Source organism: Labeo rohita, chromosome 10 (genome assembly GCF_022985175.1).
Source record: "Labeo rohita strain BAU-BD-2019 chromosome 10, IGBB_LRoh.1.0, whole genome shotgun sequence".
Taxonomy (NCBI): domain Eukaryota; kingdom Metazoa; phylum Chordata; class Actinopteri; order Cypriniformes; family Cyprinidae; genus Labeo; species Labeo rohita.
The window spans coordinates 29,425,815-29,436,954 of record NC_066878.1 but is presented as its reverse complement, the minus strand read 5'-3'; the positions used below and the strand labels follow the sequence as shown (position 1 = coordinate 29,436,954).

Below are 11,140 nucleotides of genomic sequence, written 5' to 3'. Positions count from 1 at the left end.
GTATTGGCGGGTTTCTCTACCGGGGTATTGGCGGGTTTCTCTATACCGGGGTATTGGCGGGTTTCTCTATACCGGGGTATTGGCGGGTTTCTCTATACCGGGGTATTGGCGGGTTTCTCTATACCGGGGTATTGGCGGGTTTCTCTATACCGGGGTATTGGCGGGTTTCTCTATACCGGGGTATTGGCGGGTTTCTCTATACCGGGGTATTGGCGGGTTTAGTTCATTATCGGAATCAGTATGTTTACATCTAGCGAAATGGTCTATATATACACAAACAAATACATATGAAGAGATCAGCTGCAAACCCAGCTAAACGTCATCTCGGTTAAAAATATGATGACATGATACTGAGTGAATGCTCCTGACACAGTACACATCCATCAAATATTTTTACTTCAAACTCTCTAAATTCCAGCCTCAGCCCAATCAGAAGTACCAATACTTACATAGAAACCTATACAAAGTAGCCAGAAAGAAATGTTAATTTTAAAGAAATGCGTCAGATTTAGAGGCTTTTGCATCTGAACTCTTCATATATAAAAATTACATATAAATACATTTGCTTACATGCATACGTACAAATACACATACATTTAAATAACTACATACATATAAATACAAATACACATACATTTAAATAACTACATACATATAAATACATATACACACAATGATCCCAAACACTGCAAAGGAAACTCTCAGTTGGTTTTAGAAAAAGAAAATAAAGCTGCTAGAATGGCCCAGCCAATCACCTGACTTGAATCCAACATAAAATAAAAACTAAAGATCAGAGTTCATAAAAGTGGCCCACACAACCTTCAAGATTGCAAGACTGTGGAAGAATGGGCCAAAATCACACCTGAGCAATGCATGCGACTAGTTTTGCCATACAGGAGGTGTCTTGATGTTGCCATTAGCAACAAAGGCTTCTGTACAAAGTATTAAATACATTTCAGTAGTCCAATACTTTTCCCCATGTCATTACACACGTATATATATACACGCACATGTATGCAGATATGCAAATATGAAGAGTTCAGATGCAAAACCAGCTAAATCCATCTGATGTGTCTTTCTTTAAAAAATGCATTTTTTTTTTTAATCAGGCTCAGATGTATAGGTTTCTTGGTAAGTACCGGTACTTCTGGTTGGAGTAAGGCTGGTATTTTAGCGAGTCTGAAGGAAAATTATTTGATGGACATATAATATGTGTCGAGAGCATTCACTCAGTATCATTATCTCATTTTTACAGCGATGGCTTTTAGCTGGTTTTGCATCTGAACTCTTCATATATACACACATATGTATATCCATATATAGTAGTCAACATTTGAAGTGGATCAATACAGTTCATCAAAATTGTCCTAAGACAAGAACAGGCATTGTTTTAGTTTTAGGACAACTTTGAAGAACAGTTTTGATCCACTTTAAATGTTGACTACTGTATACACACATACATACACTTCAAATAAATATATATACTATTACTAAATATAAAACTATTGCATTCCATTTTTATGAAAAATATAAATAAAATTCATAATAAAAATTAGTAATTTTTATTAAAATGTAATCTACTTTTTACAAATATACATTTTTATATTCTATAATTTCTGAATAAAAATGTTTGTATATATATACACACACATACATATATACACACACATATACATATATACACACACACACACACACACACATACAGTAGTCAACATTTGAAGTGGATCAAAAAAGTTCATCAAACTTGTCCTAAGACAAGAATGGGTATTGTTTTGGTTTTGGGACACCTTTTATGAAAGGTTTTGATCCACTTCAAATGTTGACTACTGTATACATATTTACACACATAACATATATATATATATATATATATATATATATGTATGTATGTATGTATGTATGTATGTATATATATATACACACACACACATACGTCACATATAACATACACATATAGACATATATATATATATATATATATATATATATATATATATATATATATCAGAGGTTGCGGTAGATTTTAACATTGACCGTCATTTAGAATTGCAAAAATTCTGTCATAATCTATTACCACCATAATTTTAATTATAATAACACATTTCACTGCTTTTATTTTTTGTTCACATTTAAATTTTTAATTATGAACCTACAGGACGATATAGCCTTATGCACAGTGCTGGCCTGTCCAACAGACGATACAGGTGGTTGCCTAGGGCCCTGCGGCCGCAAGGTTATCAAGAAAGATCTGTTTTTAAAATCAAAGTACAGCATGAGCTAAAGAGTGCAGACAGCCCTGCATGCTTTCAAATCGCTCTTGCGGTACTTTAATGTCATACACAAACCGCACACACCTTCTGACTACATAATTAGGGTAATGCACCAGGGTTGTATAGTATGGCAAATGTGTCGAACGTATAAAAAAATCATTCTGTGAGTTCAAATTTACCTCAGTAGAATGCGTGCATGGGTTTTGCATGGGTTTGAGTCTGTTTACAAACCTGTTGTCTATTGGAAACTTTTTAATGACGCTTTTTGCTCCGAATTAATGTAATAACATCAGTTGAGTGTTTGAAATAACTTCCGTTTGCGATATGACGTGGTTTCACATCCCAGAATGAGGCAAAATCATTATTTTATATAGTGATAATAGGCTGTTGATTAGCATTGCATTGCATCTAGTTTATCCATATAAAAATACCCAATGGGGCTTGAAAAACAGAGAAACCATTTAGTCGCAATCGTACAGATATGTCTCCATGTTTCATCAGTTAAAACGTCCCTATCTAAGTTTTATTCAGCTACGCGAAAGTGTATACCTTTGTCCATATTAGGAATTTCCTGTATGAATGAAAGATTATAATGGTATGCACATAAGTCATGGTTGTAATCTGCCATAAAACTAAAAGTAGAAGAAGAATGAAACATTTTATTACATGTGTGCACTATATAAAAGTTTTCTTTTTTTCCTCCAGTATAGTTCCCCCCCACACCTCTCTCTGTGAATGCATAAGATTTTCTGACCACAAAAAAAAGGTTTGTTTTTATTTTTATTTGTCAAACTTCCAAAACAATTTACAAATAATTTACTCACCCCCTTGTCATCCAAGATGTTCATGTCTTTCTGTCTTCAGTCGTGGAGAAATTATGGTTGAGGAAAACATTTCAGAATTTTTCTTCATATAATGCACTTCAATTGTGCCCCCCGATTTTGAACTTCCAAAATGTAGTTTAAATGCAGCTTCAGAGGTCTCTTTGAAACAAAGAAGGGTCTTATCTAGCGAAACGATCTGTCATTTTTTCCGAAAAATAAACATGTATACTTTTTAAGCACAAAAGCTCGTGTAGCACAGGGTCTAGAATGCGCGTTCTTGAATGATTCGTTCATTTTGAACGGATTTTGAACAGGGAGTGATTCATTCAGTCACGCGTGCGTAACATCCTATTATGTTCTGTACTGGAATTAGTTCCTGTTTCCAGTCTGCGGGTTTTTCGAGTTGTTCGTTCATCTTATGGGGCTGTCACGTGATGAGTTAAACGACTTAAACCCGAAAACTCGTCAGATAAGAGGTAAGGTGAGCTAATCATAGACTAAAGACCCAGGTAAACAATTAATGAATCTTTTCTGTTTCTTATAGCATTACAGTTTTGTCTTGTTTGTAGTGTGATCAACGTTTGTGTAAGCAGTAGATGTGTTAGGGAAGTAACACGGAACATTTTAATTATATTTTGCTAAAAAGAACGAAATGACTCGAAAAAAGATGTGTTTATTTTGTTGAACGAGACTCAAAGGTCTGAGTCGGTAAAATGATCTGAACTTCCCATCACTACTACGAATCATGTCTAAGATCATCGTCTGTGTACCGAGTATGGCGAAAAACTCCATCTTATTTTCTCCTACAACTTTAGAATCGTCCGACATCGTTGTAGCTTTTTGTTTGTAAACAGCATCTGACTTACTTGCACTTTCTTAGTCTTTGCGTGTTTGCTTTGTAAACACTGGGTCTGGAGTTCCGCCTACGTTTGGTGTGACCCTTCGACATGATTCAATAGGACGTGTACGTGAACGTGCTACACGAGCTTTTGTTCTTAAAAAGTATACAAATTTTTATTTTTCAAAAAAAAAAAAAAAAAGACAGATTGTTTCGCTAGATAAGACCTTTCTTCCTCGGCTGGGATCATTTAGAGTCCTTTGAAGCTTTTGGAAGTTCAAAATCAGGGCACCAATGAAGTCCATTATATGGAGAAAAATCCTGATGTTTTCCTCAAAAAAACTATTTCTTTACGACTGAAGACAGAAAGACATGAATATCTTGGATGACAAGGGGGTGAGTAAATTATTTGGAAATTTGGAAAGTGGACTTCTTTAATCATATTACAATGAATCCTTATACCTTTCTAAACATTACAGTTAGGCCTCCTGTTAACAGGTCATGCTGCAGTTGCAAAATATATTGATAATCATTAGCAATAATTATTGTTTTGTTTAATATTTTTATTTAGTAATAACAATAATCAGAAATAGTCATATTAATAAAAACATGTAGGCCTAATTGTGCAGCCCTACACACAGGCACAACAACAACCTTTCCTGTTACAGATTTTGTTGTTACGTTTTAGATTTTAGAATTCACTTAATATTTCCTCTCAGAATAGTCTTTCGAAATGAAGTCTTGTTACACATTAATGCTATTTTTAAATTATTTCAAACGATATGATATATATATTAATTTGTAAAAAATATAGAAACCCATTACAATTCTGTTGGAAAAAAAGTTGACATAATATTTAAAAAAAAAAAAAAATCTACACAAAGTCTATAATAAAACCATCATTTTTGTATTATGACATTACCCTTATAATTTTTTATTAAAATAGACAATTTAGCATCTTTCTTTTTTATTTGCATTATCATAAAAATATTAGTTTATCAATTTTATAATTTACATTATTATATGAAAGAAACTGTTCTAAAATAAACATTTTAATTTATTTTTGTGTCATTTGTGTTTTCTCTAATTAATATGGATCACCTGTGACATCTCAGACTCCAGTTATTTAATTCTAATTAAAGGTTGGTAGAGAATGAACACACTGACCTCTGAGCTCTGTCAACACATCAATCTTCTGATCCAGGATTTGCTCAAGCTGAGTGGCGAATGATTCCACATCATAATCAACTTCCTCTGTCATCTCCAGAAGAACCTTCTCATCCTCCAGCCAGCGTATAGACTCCTACAACACCAAACATACCTCCATCACTAACACATTAAAGACATTTTCACTATTTTTTTAAACATAAAAAAATGTGTGTGTGTGTTTTTAAAGAAAGTACTATTGTATTGACTACTGTAATGGTTTATAACTAATTTCTGAATTTAGGTAATTGTTTATAGATAGATGTGCACAAACACTACCATATATATTTTATAAGGCTAAATAAAAGTAAGGTACAATGTAATTGTTTTACATCATACTTTTGAGAATTTTACTAATTAATATGATTTATATGAAGAATAAACGTATGAATATGTACCCAAGTAATATTTACAGAATGTCTATTATATATTTGTATCACGATTAATTACATCCCCCCAAACGAATTTGTTTACATGACTTGTGTGTATACATATACATATACATATATATATATACATATACATATATACATACATGCATACATACACGCATGTATATATTTAAAAAAATATTTTAGATATAAAAAATAATTATAATATCAATTATATTAATTTACAGTATATACACGTAAATATTTTCAAAATATATACTGTATATTTATTATATATACATAATAAATATGCACAGTATACACACATATATTATCTTAACAAAAACTTTATTGTTTAATTAAGTTTAATATGTCTTTATTATAAGTTTTCCCCTCACTTTTTACACAAAAAAGGCTTGAACTGGAGTAATGATGCTGAAAATTCAGCTTAGACCACAGAAATAAATGACATTTTAAAATATATTCAAACAGAAAACAGTTATTTTAAATTGAAATAATATTTTTTAAAAAATGCTGTATTTTTAATCAAATAAATGCAGCCTTGAGGAGCAGAAGAGGCTTATTTCAGAAGCATTGGTAAAATTTAACCAACCCCAAACTTTTATACAGAATTGTATATTCAGATACATTTTCTATGAAAATAAGTTTAATATTTTTTGCAGTTTTACTTTTTTAAATACATTGACCGTACTTTAAATATATTTTAAGGGAATTCATCCGATATAAAGCGCTCCATATGCCTGTGGATAACAGCACACACCTGAAAGACAGCACGGTGGTCTTCCAAAACCTGCTCTTCCATCTCCACCAGCTGAGACACCACCTCATGGAAGGTGAAGAGCTGTGGGGACACTTCCTCTTCCTGTGCACAACGTCAACACACACTCATGATTTCATACCAACCAGAACACACACAGAGTTGTGAGATTAGATCTTACATTTTGTTCACAGAGCAGCTTGAGATCGTCTCTCTGAGGAGAGCTGCCCACTCCCCACTGTGCCTCCAGCACGTCCAGCTGATTGACCGAGTGTCCGGCGGACCGACCCTCCATCACTGCGTTGGGGTCGATACTCAGCTCCTTCACCCTACGGTCACACATAGCGTCTCAATTCATCACAGTCAACATACAGAAGCATTTATGATGCAATAAATCAACAGAAATGGTTAATGTTACATAAACGTTCATGCAGTATGATAATGACGGACTCCAGCCGCTCTATAAGGCACAAGCAAACACAAACCAACATGTTAGTGCAGCTGCAGTGCAAAATGATGAAAGAAAAAGCAACGGAAAACACAGAAACATGCCTGAAATGGGATAAATGCACAAAAAACAACCGAGCAAAACATAAAAAAGGCACATGGACTGTAACGGAAGCGAATCATTAGGCTTGTATGGAGGCTCTGTCTGAAAAGAGACAGGCTCGAAACTGGAAAAGGGTGAGACCTGCTGGGTGAGGTAGCAAAGTCATCGTACTCATAGGTAGGAGAGAGTTCGGAGCGCCCGCCACCCCCCTGAGAGAAGGGAATGTCGGAAGGGCTGATCCCAAACTCCTTCACTCTGGAGACGGGACGACAGACGGCCAGTGAGACAAAGAGACGGGAATTACAAACCCCTCCAACACAAATCACAGTCCTAACACTACCATTCAGCTCTTACAGGAATACTCCAGATTCATAATCACTGGAAACTAGTTCAACATAAAACACACCTCTGTACTGAAAGCAATTAGTTAATAATTTCATACTGAATGCACAAAATATAAATTTGATATATCAGTGTCATATATAAATATTAATTTTAGGTTTATATATATATATATATATATATATATATATATATACGCACATGTAAATCATGTTGACCCATACAATGTATTGTTGGCTATTGCTACAAATATACCTGTGCTACTTAAGACTGGTTGCTGTTCTGTTTAAAAAAAATAACAAGTCTAATAAGTCTATAAATATATAAAACATTATACAAATTATACATAATACATAATACAAATTATTAATATGGTTTAAATTTAATTAGTATAAATGTATTCATCTGTACAAAATATCTATCTATCTATCCATCTATCTAATCTATATATATGTGTGTGTGTGTGTGTGTGTGTGTGTGTGTACATATATTTATTAAATATATTTATTAAATTACACAAATTATATATATAAATATATATAAAAGAAATATTTTACAAAAATATTAAACAAAATATATATTATATATTATTATAAAATAATTACAAAATATATTACAAAATATTTCTTTATAGAATGTGTGTATACATCTATATCTAGATGTAATTTTTAATAGTATTTTTTATAGGAAAAAAAAAAAAATATATATATATAAAGATCAATAAATATTAAATATTAATTTTTATTACTACATATTTTAATGACATATTTACATACATGGAAATATTTAATTTCCATTATTTAAACTCATGAATTGTTTTTCAATTCTTGTGAAAAGTGCATATAATCAATCTAAATTATAAAAATAAAAAATAAAGTGTATAAATGAGCATAATGGATCACACAATTTCAGAATTTGACTAATTAATAATAATGTTTTACATAAGTAAATATCTAATAAATACTGTAAATTGTCAATATGGACATAATAAATACTATTTTTACATATACATTATAATTCTTAAAACTTAAAAGAATTCTTTTTTATATTCTTCTGAAACAGAAAGTGTATATGTGACCCTGGACCAAAAAAACAGTCACAAGGGCACATTTTTTTAAATTGAGATTTATACATAATATATAATCTTTCTATCGATGTATGGTTTGTTAGGATAGGACAATATTGGCTAGATAGAATTATAGATAGAATTATTTGAAAATCTGGAACCTGAGGGTGCAAAAAAACCCATAAATCTAAATATTGAGAAAATCGCCTTTAAAGTTGTCCAAATGAACTTCTTAGCAATGCATATTACCAATCAAAAATTACGTTTTTATATATTTATGGTAGGAAATTTACAAAATATCTTAATGGAACATGATCTTTACTTAATATCCTAATGATTTTTGGCATAAAAGAAAAATCAATCATTTTGAGCCATGTTATGCAACTAAAACTAATTTTTTCCTCTTGTGATAAGTCATGCCAATGGATGTGGGTGTTCATGTATATTGCAGCCACTGCACTAGCCATTCATTTTAATCATAGGAGACATAGCCGTTTATCCTTACAGAAGCAGAGCAGAGAGACGCTTTTGAAACTGAAATGATCCACGGCGCACTCTAAACACAAGCATTGCCTGGAGTGGCCGCGATCAGCTCTGCAGACTTGTGCGGTGTAAATAAGGAGTTATCCAAGCTTTAATGGCAAGGAAAGCCCTTTATTCAAGCATTGTGTAGTCAATGCTTGTGTAAGTGGCCACAAATAAGGTGTTTTTTGAGGTTATAGTACATTAAAGAATGATCATGTGACTTATGTATGCAAGGTGACCTGTAAATGTGATAAAAGCTGTTTCCATTGCAGTTTTACGAAATATTTTTTCCTGAAAAACCACCTAATGCTAGCATAAAAACTTGCAATATATCGACATGTTTATTGATAAATTTATTGACATGTTTTCCGTAGGTGTGATTTTTTTTAATTGACAGTTTCAAATTGTGCAATTTATATCATGTAGTTAGTGTACTCAACATTTTGTCTTTTTTTGACTGTAATATCGCCTACAAAGTCTACTGAGCTCACATACGTACCTGTTGGCGTATCTCAGAGTGTTTAATGTGTTTTCACATGATGCCATTCCAGGAGAGATTGTAGCAATCTGTAAAGATCATATTTAAAATCATTAACACATATGCATATTACACTATTTGGAAAATAAATACACGAATATGATCAGCGTTCTTACCATACATGTTCTAGAGTTTTCTCCGATGAAGGAATCTCTTAAGACCTGTGTGAGTTTACTGGCTCTAAACGGAGTATGTGGTTTGTTTCGACCCAAAGCTCTGATGCACTCCTGTCACACACAAACGCAAATCAACCCAGATACTAACATCATAATACATGTTCTCAATTCACAGGTGTGGAACATGTGCAAATCAAGTATTCTGGAGCACAAACCTTCAGCGCCAGGAGGCTTTTGTTGATCTCAGCGCCTTCGAGACGCGTCTGTCGGTCAGCGCTTGACGTGTCCGCCCCTCGCTCGTTCCCCGCCAGGTCAATGAGAGAGAATTTGCCGTGCATTTTGCCCCTCCGGCGGAGGATAATCTGAAACACGGCGTGACTGCGGGACGAGTGAGCGTTAGCTGAGGTCTGTCCAGATGTCCTGAGGAAAAGCACACACAAAAAGCATGATTAATATCATATTGTGACAGTGTCACTGTCAGAAATTAATTATGAATGATTTTAGAATAATTGCAATTATGAGAAACTGAATTTGCAATTATTAATATAAATAAAAAAATTAAATAACATACATATAAAATAAAATAATACTAAATAAATATAATATAATATAATCTCTCTACCTCTGAAACATGAAAATACACCGAAAAGCCACTTTTGTGTGCTTTTTGTGCCCCTTTACAAATGAATTGTATTAATACTAATACTATATAATACTAATTTCATATTCTTATTCTGTTGTTTTAATTAGAAATTTTATAAATAGCAGCTTATAAAATATAATTTTTTAAAAATTTGACATAAAAGATGACATACTTTTAATAAAGTTTTAACAACAAAATTCCCCTTTATTTCACTTTAAGGAGTCAAATATCACCTTGTAATGGAAAGGCTAATTTTTGATCAGATTTTATAATTATTGATTAGAAGGTGCTCCTAAAATTTTGACTGTGCTCCTAAAAAGAAAAGTAAGTGTAGACCCCTAATGGACCCCTAATTTTTTTTTAAAGAAATTAATACTTTTATTCACCAAGGATGTATTAAGTTAATAATTAAAAGTTTATTAAAAGTTAATAATAAATAATTTACATTGTTATAAATTATTTATATTTTGAATAAACACGGTACTTTTTAAACTTGTTATTCATGAAAGAATCCTGAAAAAAAAAATTACAGGTTCCAAAAAATGTTTGGCAGCACAACTGTTGATATTATCCAACATTGATCATTCTAATAAAAATACGCATATTAGATATTAGTATGATAATACTAAATCATTTTTTTATTATTATTATTATTATATATATATATATATATTTTTTTTTTTTCTACTTCAGATTGGTCATACCTGCAGCTATTTCCCATCTCGATGAGTTTTAGCACGTCCTCGGTGCATTTGACCTCTCGTTCCTGCAGTCCAACCACTTGAACCTGCTGTTTACCGTCTTCAAGAACACGCAGCTTTGCCTTCCTGTTCAGAAGGTCAAACACCTGCAACGGCCCATTGAAAATTGATTTGATGCACTTTATGAATAAATGAACTCATTAATTATCAACATGGACTCAAGAACTCACCTTCCTGCTGTAGATTTCAAAGAACACACACCTGAAGATCTAACTAACAACTAACTGAAAAAAGTTAATATGCTGGAGTACTAAGGAAAAAAAACACACATAAAATGAAACTGAATAAAATAAATTAAATAAGAACTGA

At 32.3% G+C, this 11,140-nt stretch overlaps 1 protein-coding gene across 2 annotated transcripts in view; it reads right to left on the bottom strand.

The window, feature by feature from the left end:
* LOC127172338 (kinesin-like protein KIF2A) overlaps positions 1-11,140 on the bottom strand; it is a 38,667-nt gene that overhangs the window by 14,598 nt on the left and 12,929 nt on the right. The window contains exons 13-20 of one of the 2 annotated variants that reach the window (XM_051121601.1): positions 10,775-10,917; positions 9,643-9,847; positions 9,428-9,538; positions 9,273-9,340; positions 6,982-7,095; positions 6,472-6,619; positions 6,294-6,395; positions 5,103-5,238 (exon numbers count right to left, since the gene is read on the bottom strand). In XM_051121601.1, coding sequence (XP_050977558.1) covers positions 5,103-5,238; positions 6,294-6,395; positions 6,472-6,619; positions 6,982-7,095; positions 9,273-9,340; positions 9,428-9,538; positions 9,643-9,847; positions 10,775-10,917 — 1,027 coding nt within the window. The remainder of the gene's footprint in view (positions 1-5,102; positions 5,239-6,293; positions 6,396-6,471; positions 6,620-6,981; positions 7,096-9,272; positions 9,341-9,427; positions 9,539-9,642; positions 9,848-10,774; positions 10,918-11,140) is intronic. The other variant, XM_051121602.1, reaches the window with a different exon arrangement.